This window comes from Dermacentor variabilis, chromosome 6 (genome assembly GCF_050947875.1).
Source record: "Dermacentor variabilis isolate Ectoservices chromosome 6, ASM5094787v1, whole genome shotgun sequence".
Lineage (NCBI taxonomy): Eukaryota > Metazoa > Arthropoda > Arachnida > Ixodida > Ixodidae > Dermacentor > Dermacentor variabilis.
Genome location: NC_134573.1, coordinates 142,888,378 through 142,908,736, shown reverse-complemented (window position 1 = coordinate 142,908,736; position 20,359 = coordinate 142,888,378). Strand labels below are relative to the sequence as shown.

General features: G+C 43.5%; 2 protein-coding genes across 3 annotated transcripts in view; one reads left to right on the top strand and one right to left on the bottom strand.

The window, feature by feature from the left end:
* Positions 1-253: 253 nt before the first annotated feature.
* Positions 254-9,000, bottom strand: Vta1 (vesicle trafficking 1). Of its 2 annotated transcripts, none has more exons than XM_075696098.1 (7): positions 8,870-9,000; positions 8,434-8,528; positions 7,668-7,795; positions 7,498-7,573; positions 5,533-5,659; positions 3,802-4,083; positions 254-1,919 (listed from the first exon to the last, which is right to left on the bottom strand). In XM_075696098.1, exons 1-7 carry the CDS (start codon positions 8,976-8,978, stop codon positions 1,768-1,770), a joined length of 969 nt encoding a protein of 322 aa, XP_075552213.1. In that variant the 5' UTR covers positions 8,979-9,000; the 3' UTR covers positions 254-1,767. The 2 variants fall into 2 exon arrangements, with proteins under 2 accessions (XP_075552213.1, XP_075552211.1); XM_075696096.1 differs by lacking the exon at positions 8,870-9,000 and adding an exon at positions 8,625-8,776.
* Positions 9,001-9,167: 167 nt separating this feature from the next.
* The window catches only part of Tsr1 (Tsr1 ribosome assembly factor), a 28,839-nt gene continuing 17,647 nt past the window's right edge, over positions 9,168-20,359 (top strand). The window contains exons 1-9 of the mRNA XM_075696092.1: positions 9,168-9,317; positions 9,505-9,575; positions 10,170-10,256; positions 10,384-10,496; positions 10,706-10,784; positions 11,184-11,300; positions 16,211-16,281; positions 18,630-18,786; positions 20,107-20,265. Coding sequence (XP_075552207.1) covers positions 9,203-9,317; positions 9,505-9,575; positions 10,170-10,256; positions 10,384-10,496; positions 10,706-10,784; positions 11,184-11,300; positions 16,211-16,281; positions 18,630-18,786; positions 20,107-20,265 — 969 coding nt within the window. The 5' untranslated portion in view covers positions 9,168-9,202. The remainder of the gene's footprint in view (positions 9,318-9,504; positions 9,576-10,169; positions 10,257-10,383; positions 10,497-10,705; positions 10,785-11,183; positions 11,301-16,210; positions 16,282-18,629; positions 18,787-20,106; positions 20,266-20,359) is intronic.

Below are 20,359 nucleotides of genomic sequence, written 5' to 3'. Positions count from 1 at the left end.
CTGTTTACTGTCTAACAAACCTGCAAGGATTCTGAATTGAATGTGAAAATTATGACGTTTAGGGCTGTTTTTATGTGGCGCTGTTCTTGATGTATGCAGATGAAGAAACTGCATAGATGTTACTGAAGTTCTCATTTTAGTCTTGTAACTCCTTTTTATTTGTGAAAATCTGGTAATTGCTCTGCCCTTTGTAGAATGTTTATGCTGTTACTGTTCGTTATCTCAGGAAAGGACTCACACAACCACATGCAAAACCTGTGCTTACACAGTTTATTCAGAAATGAAGAAAAATTCCCAAAGATACATTTTCTTTAAAAACGAAGTTCTGTTTCTCCGGCACAACTCACTTGTTCATACCAAGTCAATGTATACCTCGCAAGAGTAATTCCGCACTAATTGGCGTACAACACAAAAAATAAAGTATCCAAAGGACACCGTTTTTCACTATTCAGTGCAAAAATGTAGGCACAGGCAAGCACAAAAAGATAAGAAAATAAATTACCTCAGTATGTCCGGATCGGCAGACAACACTCCTTTTCTTCTTTACCACTCCACAAGTGCTACTACGGTTTCTCCTTCATCGAAGACTTGCATCACATATAGCTTTGCTATTAGTACGGCTAATTTTCCGTAGCATCAGAATATCTGTCTCCAGTATTAAAATAGTAGTAGCAAAAAGCAGAAAAGTGACGAGTTCCTTAACTGCTACACACTTTGAACTGCATGAACCTTGAAAGCTGTGCTCTATGAATTATATAGCCAATGATAGCATGCCAGCATGCCACTTGTATTCACTAAACATGAAAAACAAAGAGAGTAGTGGCTTATCGGAGTCACCTTATTCCATTGGTGCTAGGTACTAACAGTGTTAAAAATGCTGGAACTGTTCACTAATTTAAAGACTAAAACGTCTCCTAAAACAGTTTAATCTCTTTAGCATTAATACAGGAACACCAGCAGACAACTAAAATCAAAGTGCTAATTGAAAGCCAACGTCAGCCATTTCAATGTAACACTGCAGGCAATCATATCAGCAACCATGTTTCAGCCTGGTCTCCGCTCATTCGAGCCCAATTTCAGCATGTTTACTGTAAGCTCCTCATATATGTAGTATGGAAAGGAGATGCATCAAAACTTTGTGTCAAGCAAGATAAACAAGTGCATCGTAGCAACATGTTAAAACTGGCCAAACATGTGAGCCATGAACACTTGACCAACACCAACTGAACAATAAACTACAAACAGGTAGAAGCAAATCGACAAAATTCATTTGCATGGACAACAATTTAGATAAATTAGAGCAGCCTGCCAAATGAAGATGCTGTCTATATAATCCTCTGACAACACATACATGCTATCACAAGTGCTTGGGTTTACCTGCTTATAGCCAATGTGAAGCAACAGTCGCTGGCCAGATCATTGGTCTCCAATCTCCACATCGTCTTTGACAAAACTAGCTGTGCGCTGGCTGCATGCAAAAATGCCTCACAACTTCTGTCTGCCCACTGAAGAGAAAGCAAAAAGAAAAACAGAATAGAAACAGGCAAGATGCGCCCAGTCTAATGACGCGAGAGGGCCAAGGTCTTGTAGCAGAAGCAAGCTCTAAGGTGGCTACAAACACAGACACAAAATGACTTTGCACCAGACATAGCGGGACGCTGAGGGACGGTTGTTCGAAGAGGAGGGTGGGGACCGTCCTAGGCTAGATGTTCAGGTGGGAAGGGGAGCGTCACGAGGTCATGTCTTCGGGTCCGGAAGACGGAGCCATCAGGGTCCCTCCGAGCCTGTGGTAAGCAACCTGAGCGCTTTCTGCAGGTTTTCGATCGCTGTTGGAACGTCTTCATACTGCAACGCGCTGCCGGCAAACTTGCAGTACTTCTGAGCTTTGAGAAAGTCTTCAGAGTTCAAAACCACGCCATCTGAAAAAAAAAAAAAGAAAGAAAATCTGCTGAACAAAGGAACTACAGTGAAGCTTTGTTATAACAGAGTTATGAGGACAGTGTGTGGACTTCATCATAAGCGGTATTTCACTAAAAGCAGACAGCTTTAAAGGAGCCACAGTAGCGCAGCTCGCACAATCAGACTGTGTAAGTGCTCCATAAAAGGTTTATTGAAATGAGGCTGCACTCAATAGTGACACTGCACCGGCAGCAATACCCTGCCTTGTCTATCTGTTATCAACGTAAGTACATTTGGTTCCATGGAGCTGGCTCCACTTGCCAGAGTGACCTTCACAGAACTCTCTGTGTTTCCAGGTTTGTGTCAAGAAACCCGAAAAGCCATTGTGGATGCTGCACTAAGCAGTCCTCTGCCAATATCCCACTTTACATTTCATACTAAGTTGAGTACAGCAGCACTGCACTTTGAATAGCCCAGTCATTAAAGTGCATGCACTGTGATCAGGAGTAGTAAGGACTTCGAGGAAAGTGGTAATTCAACCAAAGCGATATTTCTAAAATGAGGGGCTACTGTAATTACAATAGTTACTCAATTCTAATGCGCCCCCATGTACAATGTGCAGCCAGTTTTCAGGCTTCAATGTGTGAAAATAATGTAGTTATAGCGTACCAAACCTCTACTACCTCAGCTTGCCACATATGACTGCACAGGACTGGAGAGTAAACAGCCACCCATTGCACGTGACCCCGTACTGACACATGCACAGATTCTTTATTCAAGTTATTCAAGGCAACCCAACACCTTTTCTTAAATACCGAGCAATATGCTGGAATGACAGCAATGTCTTTTGAGGAATACATTACCGAAGAAATTCATGAAACGGGCCCAATGTGCACGAAGGTGTGAAGAGTGCAATGTTTACTTTCCCCACTTCTCCTCGACTCATCAGTTCCTCAGGACTGGGGCTACCGCTCACAGCAAAGCATCCCAAGCCCCCCCTCCCTATTGCTCCTTCCTTTCTTCTTGCCAGAGTGCACCTCTGGTTGCCCCTTGAGGCTGGTGTTTGACAAATGTGCCCAAAAGCAACAGAGGAGTGTTGACAGGATTGGTAGGAAGCTCATGGCAAGTAGTTCATGGACAGTTGCTCAATCGCAGCTGTTTATGCGGCAAAGCGCTAGCTGGAACATCATTGCCAACTAACATACAGCAAAAAGAGAGCAGACGCTGCAAGAGAGCAATCAATTTGTCATGCGCTAATGTAAGTTCCCTGCTGCAAGGAGCACAATATTTTGTTTGCATGTTCACGGCAACATTTTCTACAGTTGGGAAGAGTTCTTTTTTAAAAAAGGCATTCACACAATATCTTCGACTATTCCTTCTTTTTTTCATTAAATGAAGGCACTAGACCTCTATAACCTAGAAGAAATATTGACAAGCCTCAGAATGCCCTAAATAATTCAATACAATAGTTTTTCAATGGCCAGTTCCACTTTTGTTATCCAGGAGGTTGTGCTGTGACATGATGCAGGAGGAGGCCATGTAGGGGCAGAACAATTTAAAACTTCCTCAGTCACTTCCTATGCTGCTACTTGTGAGGGCCAACGTACCAGCACAGCAGGTGACCAATCGAGTCAGAGCGAGTGTCGAAACCTCCTACGTGACCATGTCCCGCGCCATGACATCCCGACAGAAAAGAAATAAATTATGAAATTATATTTAAAAATATATTATACCATAATATTAAATTATTTACAGCCAGTATTTTTCTAGGGTGTAGAACTCCCAGAGTTTCATTTTTAACACTTTAACACAAAAAATGAATAGCCTAAAACATCGTGTCAGTACTCATTAAGTTCAAAAGCGTTTCAGTGCCCCGCTAAAAGAGTATGGCAGAGTGCTTACTTGCAGCCCGAATGTCATCAATCGGGGCTATTGACGGTGAAGGCTGCGTGGAACCGCTGGGTGTAGAAGGGGGGGCCTGAGACCCCGGGGTGGGAACAGGAAGGGACGATGGCATAGGCTGGTGGTCACCGTAACTTGACCGGGCACTGCTGGGACCAGGCTCTGAGAATCCAGAGGCAGTGGCACCTCCGACTGCAAACCCTGGAGGGAGCGGTGGAAATCCGTCGCTGCCTCCCACTGCTCCAGTTGGTCCATTCGAAGGGCTTGGGTTGCCACCGACAGCTGAGAAGGCCAAACAGCGTCTCATAATGTGATGAGATTAAGCAAGTTTTTAAAACTACTGCTACTACACCATCATCAGCCTATTTTAAGAGGAAGCTTTAGCTCGAGTGCTCCTATCTAAATACATGTAAAAGGAGAATTCGTTTTTCTCGGCAACCACTGCACCAAATTTGACGAGGTTTGTTGCATTTAAAAGACAAACTTAATATCTAGTGACTGTTGGTTTCGAATTTTTGAGTTAGATCGTCAATTTTTTATTAAAAATTGGCAAAGATCAAAAATTTTCAAAAACGAAACTATCAAGTTTACAACTCTGTAACTTAACCACTAAAACTGATAATACAATTCTGTGAATTGCATCTAATAGTACATCTAAAGCGGACAAAATTGATATGTTACACATGAATATAAAAAGAACTTAATCATAGAGAAATACAACTTTTGCAAAACCGTTGTAACCAACGTAACAAATTCACGTAAGATGTAAAATGACATATTGAATTTGTCCGCTTTGAATGATCTAATGGATGCCGTTTACAGAACCGCGATATCGGTTCTTGATGCAGAGCTATGAATTTATAAACTTCGCACTTCTATTTTTTTCAAACGGTCAAATATTTGAAAATCGTTTTAAGAAAATTCAAACCCTAAATCGAAATTCCGCTTCCAACAGTCACTAGAATTTAACTTTCTCTTTCAAATGCGACAAATTTCATCAAAATCGGTCCAGGGGTTATCTCATAAAAACGTTTTGCGTTTTACATGTATTTGAATAGGCCGCGTCGGAGTTGGGCCCGAGCTAAAGCTTCCTCTTAAGTCTACTAGAGGATGAAGGCCTGAATTAGTGCACTACATCGAAGAAGATTTTGATCTAGCACTGCTGACTTCTCCACTATGTCTATGCATTATAGTTGGGCTGCAACAAATAGCTGAGAAGGCCAACAACATTGTATCGACAATCCTAGCGAAATGTGTCCCCAGAGTATGCAAGCTTCAAGAAACCACATTGGCGACTGTCATTGTCACCAATCTATTCTAAGTGTGCCACGGGACAAAGACCAGAATTAGGCACACAAGAACCAAGAATATTGAGACTCCTGCATCAGCTTTATAAGAAGGCTGAGTGTTTGGTTGACAATAATTCATACCACAGGGTAAATGGTCATTTTAGAAAAACCAAGTCAGTATTAGCCTAGTGGAATATTACTTCAGTGAGTAGAAACAGAATTTAAAAGAAAAGATTACTTATAACCATTTCTTACAACATTTCGTTCAGGCGTAAATTACACAATTATATTCAAATATGAGCAAAACTGACAAGTGCTGTTGATTTGACAGAAGTGATGGTAAAGCAGACCAGGATAATATATATTAGGCATTTTCAAACTTAAATTACTTCAAGTAAACTTCTCAGTAATGCTATTCACTGGTTGTGATGAATGACCATACCACCAGCATCTTCTTCAAATCCTTCATCTTCACCCTTCAGAGGTCCTGGAACTGGCACTTCGCCATTCTTGAGGCATCGGTGAATGTATGCTGCCTTCCATCTTGCATACTTCCGATGGTTGGAAACCTGTAGACAAAGCGTTTAGTGCAGCTTTACCATGAGAACTCTCACATGCTAAGCTGCCTCCAAGGCCAGCATGATGTAAAAAGTCTATTCCAATGTTGTTCTTTTTCATGCTTTTCATCAATGACCAAAGCAGTGTTCTGTCCACGTTATCACTGAGATTTGCTGGCCATGAATGACAGTTGATTAAAGAACAGAATAGAAGAAAAAGAATGCTCAGGTTACACCAGTCCAAGTCACTTTCTACCCCACAAGCTGAGCATACTACGCACTTCTGCGAAGACTGACTGGCGTTATTAAAAACAGGAGATGCAAAACGAAATAATTTATGCTGACAAAGCGTTACAGCAGCAGTGCACATCAGAATTTGTAGAGGTTCCTACTTGTTTCCAATGAAGGCGCCACAATGCAGTCACATAATAATTGCCCTTTTGTGCTATAGAAGGTGGGCGCCACTGTTGCATTCACATAAATGTAGCCTGTGAGAGAAGCCATAGTGGAGTCTGTGTTAATTTTGACTGTTTCAGGTTCTTTAACCCTTTATTGATGAGCGTTGCCTGTAGGCAGTGTAATTTTTTTTACCGAGTTTCGGTATTGAGTACAAAGTTTTTGGCCAACTACATGACCAGCAGCAAGCATCATATGTTTGCTTAGAGCAGGAACACCGGATGAGGAAGACGACATTTGGCACGCGACTCACTTTCTTTTGAAAGCATGCTCAGAGGAGGAGACATACCGATACAAGATGTTTGGTAGCAATGACTTCGCGCACATGATGTAAAGCAAATGAAATGTACACCCATGGTTCACACATGATGAGAGCTGTCTGGGCGAATTTTAAATGAAGCCAAAGGTGGCTTAGGGTGAAGCCAACCCCCAGTTTTCTGCATGGTGTTTCCCCTCGGTTGCAGGGAGAGTTTCTACAAAATATTTGCTTGTTGATTATGCTTATTCTTGATGTGTTTTGCCCAATTAGCTTGAAAATTTAGCCACGATCGGAAATCAAACCTGCGACCTCTTGCTCAGTAGCAGTAACACCACAGCCACCGAGGCCAAACATGGGGTGAGAAATCAAAGCGAAATTAGTACAGTGATTCTATAATCACTGTAGCAATGCGAGTTTCACCCACACCCTCCAATTGTGCTGTGGCAGTAACTGCCCCACCTCTGCCTTACTAAGATGTTGGGGCAGTTTAATTGAAGAAAAGAATGCCTGGCTGATTCCATGCTTGTCGAAGCTTCCATGCCTGTTAATTTTAAATGGCAATCACTTGAGCAAAAAATTGTTTAGAAGCCACAGACGATGATTCTCAGTATGAGCGAATAGCTGAATGCTTCTAGAGAGCTGTTCACTTTAATAAAGGACTGGTGCACTTGAAGGCATATATTTGTTACAGTAAAGATATTTGGGTAGTGTTCGTCGTTTCACTGTGAAATTCAGTGGAGAGAAGAGCTGTTAGAAAGCACATCTGTAACGGTTGTACGTCTTAAAGAGCTAAAACAGTGGTCACCGAGCAACGAATACGCACCGTAAGTCAGTTGCGTGTAGGCACACAGCATATGCATTGGTGCCTTTGTGCCTAAAATTGGTGCCTAAAATAGGCAAAAGTGTCTAAAAAAGCTATTCACTTTGATATGAAGCCCTTGAATTCTCAATTCTACCCAAACACTTCAGTTGGAGGTTATACAGGGGCTAAAGAAAAATGAGGTACCTGCAGCAGTCAAATAGCTTTATCAGAATATTAAAAAATATATATCTGCTCTACAGTCATAGTTTCCAAAAATAACAGCGGCTGCAAACAACAATAACTGTCCCTGAAGAGAGGCCAACATCAACATACCTCGTCTGTTAGTTCTCCAAACGTTGTGAGGACATCAAAAAGGTATGCAGCTGTGTAGAATGCCTTGATGACATTCCTGCAAAGTAAAATAAACCGCCGAAGCTAGCTGATAACACTGCTGCAAGACAAACGATGATTGTTAAAGCTGGTATGAAACGAAGAGCACATACTTGTTAAAGCGCGCTGCCCTGTCCTCACCATCTGCCCAAAGAAATAGCTTCAGTGCTCTAGTCTCAATGTGTGCCTGGGCAACGACGTCGCTATTGATGGCTTCTTCATCTTTCCTCTTGGCTTTTTCCTGCACAAGTATTAGGCAATGTTCCTGCAGCCAACCACTCGTGAGCTGGACACAGCATCCTATTACCTACTCCTACACAAGAAAACATTCTTTCCCATTAAAACAAAGCAATGTGGAAGCAAATGCAGCTTACTTCTCGTTTGCTTACAAAGCAGTTTTCTCAATTCTGCTAGACAGCTAGCACATTATTAGGAACGAAAATTCGTCGTAGGTAAGGTAAATACAACGGAAATATTGGTGAAACTAGAATAGTGGTCATAATCCAAACCAGATAAAAAGTTCACAGAAAGATGAAAACTTGATGGCAAAATAACATAAAAGCCTGTTGTATCTCATGTGCAAGACTTGCAAACACCTTCAGAATGACATAAAAGTTAAAAGCACTACAAGCAATTTTGTGCACTAAATTATAGTTTTACCTGCACTAGTTTTAACTTCGTTTTATATGCTGGAATGTTAATTCCGCTCTGCCATGAACAATACATCCGAGCAGCAGGACGGCCAATGAATGTTATCCTAAACGGACGTCGTACGGACACGTCCAAGAAGCTTAATACTACAGTGACATTTCTCGCTCGATCACTGTTGTTCACTAGCGGTCATAATTGTGTTCTTTTATCCAAACTGCACTCGCATACCTTCTCCAACCACTCCATGTAGGCCATGAGGAATCCCCTGCTTTCAGAGGAAGATCTGTCAACCTTCATACCAGTCTGCAGCGCATAGAGTCGGCCTGCAGCAGTGAGAAAACGCAACATATCTGAGAGAGATAGCTGTAACGTCCGCAGCTGTCAACGTGAACGGCAAGCATCCGGAAGAGAGACGAGACCTTGGTCAAGTCTGGCGCGCATATCGAGCACCAGCTCAGAGTCGGCACTCTTAAATCCCCAACACCAAATCTGCGTAGCACACATTTTGGGCAGAAAAGTGTCATTCTTTATCCGGTGATCTTGTGGCATTTAAACACACAAACAACACGGCGATACTGCTGTGCTTCCGAGGGCCCGCCCCTCCTCGCTTCTCTATCCGCAGGCATGCATTCGGGATGACAATGACTTAAATCGTTGAGCTTACACCAGTAGGCGATGACTGGGTCTCTGGAGTCATGCTCGGCTGCTATTTTTACGTAAGGAAGCACTGACTTTAATTTATCGGGCACCTGCGGTAGCGGAGCGGCCGCCATTTTTAAAAGCTCCCTGTCTTGATGTTTGCCTTTCGGCAACGTAAAAAAGTGACAGCAAGTAACAGTTTAGAAAATAACTATTGCATTGTAAAATGTATATTGCTGATTTTAAAGAACTTGTGCTGGCACAGCTGCTTCAAAATTTATTTTATTCAAACCGTGGTTACTACAGTGCGCATTGAGGCCGAAGCGCTGAATCAGTTGCGGCAGGTTTCGGGGCAAATATGGCGCTGCCCAGCGAAAATGTCGCACACAGGCCAGGCGCCTTCAAACAGCAAAATAAGGCACATAAACATGGTCGTCACAGAAGCAACAGATCGCTGGAATCTCTGAGTAGGGGTAAGCCGTCAGTCTCTGCTCAATTCTTGCTTCGGGCGCGTCACTGTGTTTGTTGCGCTCAGGTGCGTGTATGGCCATGTGCTTTCATGAAGCATTGCTGCGCGGCTTGCGTTGGGAAGTGCTTCTTTCGTTGTCGATACATGCAGTTATTCGTCGTTCTGATGTTGTTGTTGTTTTTTCACGTTAGGAAAGGTTAGCCTCAAAGCTATCACGCGCAAAAACAAGCACGAGCTGAAGAGGCAAGAGAGGAAGAATCAAGTGAGTGCCAAGTTGTAGTTTGTGTCGCTATTCACACTGTCCCTTTCGTGTCTTGGAGCGCCTTTCAGGTGACTTCGAAGGGCCGTGCTGCTACAGGTCGTACATTTCTGCTAAGATACTCACGTGCCACAGTAAAAAAAAAAAAAAAAAAGTGGGCGCACCTGGTACCGTCGTGACAAACTTGTCACCGACAGAACGACAGCTTTAGCCGGTGACAGCAGTGCGCTATGACACCTTTCCACGTCCACTGCCCTCAACAGAAGCGTTACCTTATACGTGTGTCACACGGTACACTTTCGATCACGGTCGAGTCCTATCGGGATCTAATTTCTCGATCGCGTTTGGCTTCACAAGCTGGGAAAGAGAGCAAATCGCAGTCGAGTAATTTGTCTGCAATCAAAAGTGGCCGTGTGACTCCCTCATAACCTAGCCGGCGAAAACTTGAGCTCGCGATCGTTACAACTGCTTGTTAATATTTGCTTTCACGGGTTTCGTAAGCATCTAGGTGAATTAGCAGTCGCGTCTTGCCTTCTGTAAAACGGCCACCAGTAGTGCTTTTGACTGCTCGTTAACTACGTATTACCCCGATTGCAGATTCAGCAACTCAGAAAGCTGAAACGAGAGGAGGCAACCGAAAGGAAAAGGTCGCTTGGAGGAAGCGGAGTACCCCCTTTCCTCACAGTAAGGACCGTGAGGCAGCTGTTCGTAGCTGGCTGTTCACAACTTACGCCTTTCTTTCTTTCTTTTTTGGAATTAAGTGTTTAAGTACACGCTTCGCTTTTCCTACACGCTTCGCTTTTCTCCAAAGGCGATCATCCCGCTGCACGCGAACGAGGACCCAGCGAAGTTTCTCGAACTCGTGAAAAGTTGTGACGAGGAAGCGGTCATCAGCGAGAGCAGCCAGGGATACTGCCATATCAGGTAGGGATCGTGTCTTTCTGCGTCAGTGCGCTTTGAGAGAGGGAGTTCATCAGGATAAATGACTGCCTTACCTTTGTTTAACAGTTATCATTTGAGTGCTACATTGAAGTTCCCAGCTGACTCACATTACTGTGCAGAAGCAATCATGCATGTCACTTCCGAGTTGTATTCCATGAAGTTATTTTAAGGGTCCTTCTTTTTTCCTTCAGTCTGCCACGATTTAAGAAAAGATACTCCTTTGTGACTCCAAGGCCAGGGGATGTGTACGCAACACTGGACGCTGTTAAGGTGAGTCACTCATCTCCATGTCGCGATCGCAGAGCATTGTTTTCATTGTTATTTTGCAGGACAGTTTGTACCTTAGCATAAACTTTGTTGTGGCAGTCATGTCATGACAGTTCCACTATGATATGGAGTGTAGTGCAACAGTTCAGGTGCAGAGTTTCCTGGGAGCATTACTGCTCTGTGTGTACTTTACTGCCTGGTTGGCAACAGCAGTTGGTTTGCAGCTTTCTCGAATGTTACGCGACTGGGCCCAGTCCCTTGACACACTAGTGTATATGGGCCACACTGTTGCTCACTGAAGAGAGCTTCACATTACTTAGATGTAGGGATGCATTAGCACTGTTATGTAGGGATTCATTAGCACTGTTATGTTTACTCCTCTGTATTTGCTCACAATTCTAGGTTGCTGACTCAGCAGTGCTCCTGTACTCCCTTGATGGTGGCTATGATGATGTGGGGGACACGATGCTGTCAATCCTGTTTGCGCAGGGATTGCCATCTGCAGTCCACGTTGTACAGGTCAGTGCTGAAGCTATATACTTTAAGCATGTAGTATGACTGCTTGCACGGAGTGCATACGGCAGGCATTGCCAGATCCTCACTGGTAGCCTACCACTATCATTTAAAAGAAAGGTGTACTATCACTGCATTCGACCGGTGCTAACATATGGGGCAGTAACTTGGAGGTTGACAAGGAAGCTCTAGAACATGTCAAGGACCACGCAAAGAGCATTGGAACGAAAAATGTTGGCCGTAATGTTAAGAGACAGGAAGAGAGCGGTGCGGATCAGAGAGCAAACAGGGATAGCCAATATTTTAATTGACGTTAAGTGAGAAAAAATGGACCTGGGCAGGCCACGTAATGCGTAGGATGGATGACCGGTGAACCATTAGAGTTGCAGAATGGGTGCCAAGAGAAGGGAAACACAGTCCAGGACGGCAAAAAACTAGGTGGGGTGATGAGATGAGGAACTCCGCAGGCGCAAGTTGGAATCAGTTGGCGCAGGGCAGGGGTAATCGGAGATTGCTGGGTGAGGCCTTCATCCTGCAGTCGACATCAAAAATAGGGTAATGATGATGATGACTGCTAAACAGAACCTCAATAGTTGTGCCCGCAGTCATAATTTGTGCATGGATCATTAATATTGTTTTTGTAATTTAGTTGTATTCAGAAATAACCAAAAGAAGCTATGACCTCGGCAACAGAAATGCCGTTTGACAGAAGCATGCTTATCAGAGACCCATCATGAATCTCTGACATCGGCATTTGTAGAGAGACAAAAAAAAACAATCTCTTTAGCCAAGAGACACAGTAAAAATGCGGGCATGGAGATTTTCTTTAGTTCATCCAACAAAGCTGGTAGTCACAGTGAATGCCACTCAGGCAGCAATTGCTCAATCTGCCTCTGCATTGTGCTTCCCCAGCAAGCAAGGTTGGAAGTTTGGCTCGAATGACGTGGTTCCAGTCCAGAGCAGCTCAGGTAGATGTTTGTAAGGGTTGTATGCTATTTTGACTTCACTGCTTTCATTGTTGAGAAGAGTGCCTCAGAACAGTACCTAGGTGGATCCAAACATTGACAGAAATTTCTGGCACACATCCTTGATGTGGGGCATCTTTCTTGTGGAACACAAATAAAAGAAGCTGGTCTTTAGAGGCAGAAATATGGGAGAGAGGGTACAACTGCTAGAGAGTTGCAAGCCGTACTCGGACCCGCAAGGAACTGCAGTTTGGCCACCCCTGGTCTATAGCCTGTATGAAAAACCACTATTTGTATTAAAGGCGCTTAAAACAAAGGTCACCGTGTTCTAGCCAAACATGAGCTGACGCCTAAAAGAAAATTTATCCCACAAGAGCACATTATATTCACAAAATAAATTAAGCTTTAAATTATTACCATGAGCTCCATTTAAAGTTGAGGCTGTTACTCCAAATTCTTTTATGAGCTGAACAATGCGAGGACCGTTGCTTAACTTCCAAGAGACTTTTCGCACTTCCGATCATATGAAAAGATTTACAAGGCTCGTTGAGGTTCGTGTTGAGAGGCATCTACTGTGTAAGCATGCTCCATTTGTTTTTGTCATGGCATCAAGAATACCTCAATGCCTCTGGGCTAATCAACATCTACAGGGAAGATCTTGGGTGTATGGCAGCTGGTCCCTAGTACAATTTTGCTGGTGCTTAATACATATAGGCAAGATATTTTTTAATGATATAGAACTAGCAAGCATCTTACATAACTGAAAAAAATCCTCTCTGGCTATACTTAGTGTGACCACTTTGGTTTTAACCCGCTATTGTGATTCAGCAGCTGTGAGGCTCTGCTGCTAAGTACGAGATAGCGGGTTCAATATGTGGTGGTGGTAGTGGCTGCATTTTGATATAGCTGAAATGCAAAAACGCTTGCGTGCTTAGACTTGGCCGCATGTTAAAGAACCCCAGGTGGCTAAAATTAATCCTGAGCGCTTTACTTTATAGTGTCCCTCATAGCCCACTGTGGAGTTTTCAGAAGCCAAACCCTGCAGTTTAATTAGCCCTCCACTATGGCATCCCTCAAATCGCACTCTGCAGGTATTAGACGCCACAATTCCTAACTTTGATATTACAGTTCACGTCTTTTCATAACAGCAGCATCAAGCTGCGATCTCAGGTTCAATTCACACTGTGGTTGTAATGGTCATGTTTTGTGCATCATATGATGTACTAGGACACCTTAGCTGTTAAAGAACCTGCAATTTTTTTTTTTTTTTAATTCTGACAGCAGCATTTGTTGTATGAATGTTTACTACCCTCTCCTGCTACCTGCAGTATGTAATCTAAGTTGTTGAGTGCATGATGCTGGTAAACTTATCTTGCCAACTTGCCAAAGGAAGAAAAATGCATTCAGGGGCAGCAGAATATTAGATTAAGTGATAAAATTAGGAAACTTGCTGGATATGCTCATCTGATGCTAGAGATACTAGCTGGATGACTGTGGGACGTGCCCTTATCCTTCACTGGACTTGAAGTAAACTGATGCTGACAATGAGACTGGTCTGGTTTAAAGAAATTCGCATGGAATTTGTAGTTTAGAGTCTTTTTTCTGTCACTATTTATACAGACACCCTGAGCGACAATGCGCATGTTGCATCTCAGATGTAAGCTCACCTCGAAAGCTCAGAAGTCATGGACTCGGGTCTATGACTTCTGAGCTTTCTTTTTGGGCTAACTTTTTTGCCATTTTGCATGGAGCACTTGACAGCATGTCTTTTTCTTGTATGCACATGCTCTTTTTAATGTACTCACCTATTCTGCCAGAGAGAAAGTTGCCTAAAGTACCATATTTACTCGCTTCTAGCAGGCCCTAGATTGTAACATCTTCACAGCTAGATATGTAAGAATGCAAGGTCCTTCAGTGATCTGGAAAGTTGGGTGAGTTGGTGATTAATCACCATACCATGTTGGTGAAGCAGCCCACTAACCAGGACAGGGCGGAGACACACAAGAAGTTTCGTGCTTTCTTGTGTGTCTCTGCCTTGGTCTTGATTGTTTGCTCCATTTCTTCATTCTAAGGGAAAGAAAAGGTAGCGAAAATTTGTTGCCACCTTGAAAGAGAAAACTTATTGCATCCGAGCTACAGTGGACCGGGCATTACTTATTGTCGCTGTCTGAGGCCTCCTTATCGCTATGAACGGCCCTGAGCACATCATCTTCGGTGCCATCTATGGCATTTTAGGTAGCCCATTCCTTAAATGCCTTGCAGACATAGGAAGCCCAACGAACATATGGAGCGGGCTGAAAACTACTGCAGCTCCCACAGCTGTATGCAACGTGTGGGTTGGCTTAAAAAATATCTGCTGCCAATGAAATAGCTTGTCACTGTTTCGCACTTGAACGTAACGTTCCTGTCCTACGTAGGTGAGTTAAACGAAAACCCTTAAATGTATGTTTTTATCTGTTTATTGTGCACATGCGGGCACAAATCTGTGTTACTTTTCAACATAATCTCCCCATACTCAATGCACGTTTGCCAGCACTTACAAAGTGCCTGAATTACCGTAAGAAAAAACTAGTTTGCGAGTGTGCACGACGACTTGTGTACTGTGCGAGTATAGCGGATGTGGAAAGCACTCGAGCTTCAGGTCTGTTATTGTCAGAACTGTTGCACGGGCTGTATGTGGCTGTGCATTGCCATGTTGCAGGAGGACACCTTCGGACAGCGATTCACGTCATTTCGATTTGATTGCAATCCATAATTGATTTTTTTATGAGGTCACGGTACGAGTTCCTAGTGATAGTGGTTCCTCACGGCATGTAGTGCTTCAGGGTGATGCCTTGCTGATGACTTGGGTGATACGAAATGGCCTAATTCTTTGCTCACTCACTTTGTTTCTGGTTGGCAATAGTGGGCCCAAGTTTCGTCCCCGGTGACGATCCTTGGAAGGAAGGCATCATCTTCTTGTTCAATGTGTTGCAGAAGTTGATCACAAGCATCAGCACATCGCTGTAAAATTCAGGAGGCAGCCGCTGGGGCACTCGTGTAGCAGACATTTTGCAAAATTTGAGCACATCATGCACAATGTGGTATGCTGGACCATGACTGACATTTACACTTGCTGCAAAGTCATCCAGTTTCACTTGGCGGTTTTCAATCACAATGGCTTGAACCACCGAATTGTTTTTTCTGGAGTTGCAACGTGATGGCAGACTTGGACAAGGAGCATTGGCCGTGGACATCACACCATTTTCAAACTTGCAACTCCATTCGTAGATTTACTGTTGTGACACATGTGGCATCACCGTACTGGACCTTCATTCTTCGATGAATTTTGATAAGCTTCACTCCTTCACTATGCAGAAATCAGAAACAGAATGCTGTTCCTCCTTGGTGCAAGTTGCTAGTGGAATGGCCACTTTTATACTGTTCCTGTGGTGGTGTTTGTGCATGTGAATGGTGCTGCCACCTAGGGAGCATCCATAATACTATCAGGGATATGTCTGCCAACTTACAGACTACTGGTGCCATCTTTTGCTTTTTTTAACGCGACGGCGTTAAGGAGCTCGTGTCGCAGAAAAGTCGGTGTCGTCGTTGGCATTGGCCGTGAGCTAAAAATCCCAGAAGGCAATTCATAAATAAAAAAAACAACTTGCAAGATGGGCTGGGTAGGAATCGAACCACGGTCTCCGGAGTGTGAGACGGAGACGCTACCACTCAGCCACGAGTTCGTTTGTTCAAAGCGGGACAAAAGCACTTCTAGTGAATGCAGTGTTGCCTTAGAAACGTGCCGTAGAAAGTTATACTGCGGTGTATATCGGTAATCTTGTTACAAGTTTACAGCATTCATTTGGCTCAGCCTTATATTTTAGTAAATATTCGTCGAAAAAAAATATGCGTGCTATAATTGAGTAAGTACAATAAGTAACCTTGTTTTTTTGTGTGTGTTTTATACAGGGGCTTGAGGCGCTGCCACAGAAGCAGAGGGCAGAAGCTAGAAAGCAAGTCACCAAAGCATTGGAGTCTAGGTGAGCACACTCTTGTAAGCAGCTGATGTACTGGTGCCTTAGCATAGACACTGTTCTTTCCTTTGATGCCACGTAAAGATATGGATATGAGTTAAAATGTCTGAGTCATCTCTTTGCCTTGACACAAAGATTCAGACAAAAGCTGAGCGAACACTGTGTGATCTTAAGAATAACTGTGCAGTGGAATCTCGATAAACGGAAATAATTTAAATGGAACGCCATGTTGGTTGGTTTTGTAGTCATGCAATGCTCTCTGCAATGTCACTCAGTAAATGAAACTCTTGATAAATGGAACCAGTTTCCCTGGTCCCTTGAAGTTCTGTTTAAAGAGTATTCACTGTACTTAAAATCATACAGTTTTTGCTCATAGGCTTCAGGAATGCAGCGTGCCATACTGCTCCAACATAAGAATGTGCATGGCCTCGGAGATTGAAGTGTACATATACAGTAGAACCTCATTTATATGTTCTCGAAAAAAAATGCAAGAAAAAAAATTGTATTAACCGGGAAAATGTCAGATTTGAGGCCATTACAAAATTTAGCAAACTGTAGATGGAATCTGCGTAATGTGAAGCGTTGCAGCACATGACGCCGACACACGCTCATCTGGTGGGTCCGGAGCAGCCCGAAACGCACATTGTCATTTTTGCAGCTTCGGCACACTTAAATTGGCGCTCCTAATTCAGCCTGGATCAGCAGTTTTTTGGGGCAGAGCATTCTGGTGGGAACTTTTGACATGCCTACTTGGCCAGAATCATTGTGGCATGAGGCATGCGCTGAGTTCCTGGGGCTTGAGCGACCTGACACATGTGTTATCATTTTAAGATTGTGATGGGAAACTGAAATGGAATCGACCTGGTAGGCAGTGCCGGAGTACGATGCCACAATGCCGCCAGAGCGAAACATGATGTTCACTTTGCGCCACCTGCAGCTGGGAACAGCGGCACACTTGGTTTATAACCCATTAGTTATTTCATTCTGGTTTGTGTCACGTTAGATTTTGTAGTGCCGCCCGCCGCTGACTGTGCAATAACACCAGTACAGTTGTTGCAAAAGTGCACTAATCCAGCTAGTAAGCACCATTCAAGAAAACAACATAACTCTACTGCAACTTTACAGCTAAAACATGTTCCAAATGCATTTAGAAATTTGGATGTCTTAAATAGTAAAAGTGCAGTTGTAATAATATACATGTTCTCGCACCACTAATAACGGCACATTGTTTCACAGCAAAGCATATGTGAGACCTGTTACTGGGAAATGGCCACTCAGTGGACGAGCAGTGCAGCATTTCAAAACAAGCGGCCTCCAAGGTTGAGTGTACGGTGGAACCTTGTTAATACAATTCCGTTTTTTATTATTTCTCAGCGGCCCTGTTCACAATCGAGAATGCACAGAATGACCCAATACACGTACACTTCTTTACCGGTTAATGTGTTCCTGGAAATCTTTCGGCTCAAACGTTCAGTACAGTGCCAAACTGTGATCTTAAGATATGTTTTCTGGCCGGTAGATACAATGTAAACAAATGTGCAAAGCGCACATGATCGAGAGCAGTAGGGGACCACAATGGCAGCTTCCCCACAGTACTTGTGTGCCATGCAAAAATGCTGCCATGCACTCAGTTTCCTATTTCGGTAGTACCAGCAAATCTCGTCGCGGGTCATAGCACGTCGCCATTCACAGCTACTGTCGCCAATTAATTGCAATAGGTATCTTCACCTATCTGTTTCACAGCGCGTATGGTGTAAACGATAGGCGATAACCAAGGCGACAATCAAAGGAGGCACTCAGCTTTGCTTCATTGAGCTGTAGGGTTCGTGGATCATCCAGAAAGTTATTTTCCCAACTTTGATAGATGCGTAGGTGTCCATGTGTTTTCCTTTTTACCTATTCTGGTCACTACCGGAAATCACATTGCTACTGCAATTGTTTCTGCCACTTTGCCTGTTATTATGCTCTGAGGTGACATCTGCACTTAATTGTCGGCTCACTGTAATGCTGTTTCTAAGCGAAACATTGCAGTTGCCAGTACATACCTATAAGGAAGGGATGGTGGCGGTGATATGGGCGGATATCTTAAATACCTTCTGTTACACTAATGTTTCAGTTCTGGTTCTCACAAAAACAAAGCACTTCTTTTCTTTTTTGTTCAGTACTGGCCTAGCACCCTAGTTTTCGGAGCCCTGATACTATTAACTTAAGCTGTCTGGTATGTGTTATCATGCTCACAGAGAAGAAGCAACCATGCAATCATTTATCACTTCTATAAGGGTTCCTTCTAGTGGTTGCATTCCTCCTTGGTACCCGTCAATTATTCACAAGTTGCGGCCCTTTGTCTGTCGTAGGTTTCCTGGAGAGAAGCTTCGTGCAGTGGACAAAAAGGAAGACGGGCTGCTGCTGCTGAGACAGATCGCTGATCAGAAACGGCGACCGATAAGCTACAGAGATTCGCGGCCACACATGCTTGCAGAGAGCGTAGAATTCTGCCCCCACGAAAGCCAGGTAAATAAAGGTGCTCTTAATGCGGGCCATTTAATTTTGTGTGTGGAAATTTTGTTCCTGATATTTGTTGCGATGGTGATTGTGGCGACACTCCAGGCGAATTTCTGCCATGGTCATTGCCCGTATAAAGTCGAACCGTGATGAGATCCTATTGATGCCCACATGCCGTATGCTTTAGGTGCAAGGGTAAGCATGCTAGGGTGAGCCAAGAAAAACGGTGGCCTGGTGCACACGGTAACGTGATCAAGTGCGTGCTAGCCTGGCCTTAGCAGTGCTTGGCGCAGCTGAGTTCAGTCCCGTGCGTCCTATCTTTGAGATAATATATGGCGGCTGCAAAGCCTAGGGAGCCGAAATGGCTGGTGGCTTCGTGTATGCCGTGTTCTTGCACATGTAGTGCTGGAGGTGATGTAGTAATCTCAAGATTCAAATGCTTCGATAAGCAGCTGGAGCATTCGCTCACCACTGCTGCTGGTCTTCATCATGCCAACATTGTGACACAATGATTGTGGACACATGTCCACAGTCATTGACTAAAGTCTGTTCATATTTACCTGTGGGCATGGGGCACCAGGCTTGTTAATTTAATTACCATATCTACGTACCCGAATATAGGTTGGCACCCATATATTGAACTTGCTGACAAATCAAAAAATAATAATTAGAATACAGATTGATGCATATCTTTTTAAAAAACGAAGATCTTTGAGCATGACACACCTTTATTTAGCTGAATCTTGGCTACTAAACCTCGTCAGGAACTCCAGAGAAGTCATCCTCATCAGATTTTTCGCAGGCGTCCTCAATACCTCAAATGACGTCGTCCTCAATGTCGTCAAGTGCGTTAGATATGCAGCATTTCTTAAAGCCAGTCTGGATAATCTCTTAACAGATCTGGCAGGCATGATGTAGCTTAGTGCTTTTGCTAACATTGTTCACAAGTATAAGTCGAAATTCTTTGGTCGTGAATATAAGTCAACAGTTCATTTTGAGTAGCATTCTTGAAAAAAAGGTCGGCCTATATTCTAATGAATATGGTAGTAAGTAAATGTAAGCTACAGTTTATATGGCTGATAAAACTACAACCCTTACTTCATGTAGTGTAATATTTTCTTATCCCTGTATATCAACCATGTATCTATCATCCATCTATCGATGTATCTTCGCCTGTTGAGTGAAGCTGTGGCCCGGACACAAGAGTCTTACTTGAGGTGTTGAATTGTAGTTCATATATGATGGCTATTTATCTTTAATGTCCCTTTATATCAAAACCTACAGGTACGAAAAGTATGGTGAGTTACTCCTGCAGATCTTACTTTTCAGAACCTAGTGGGAACACTCAAGGTTTCCGGTTACATCAGGGGAAAGCCACTCAGTGTGAACTCGCTCATACACATCCCGGGACACGGAGACTTCCAGATGACGCAAATTGATGCTCCTGACGACCCTCATGGGCTCATTCTGAAGTCTCGGGACACTTCTGTAAGTGACACTACCAGCATCGGCCTTTTAACAGTGGTCACTCCACTTTCAGCATTAGGTCAGGCAGTTACTGCATGCGTCACAAAGTATCCTA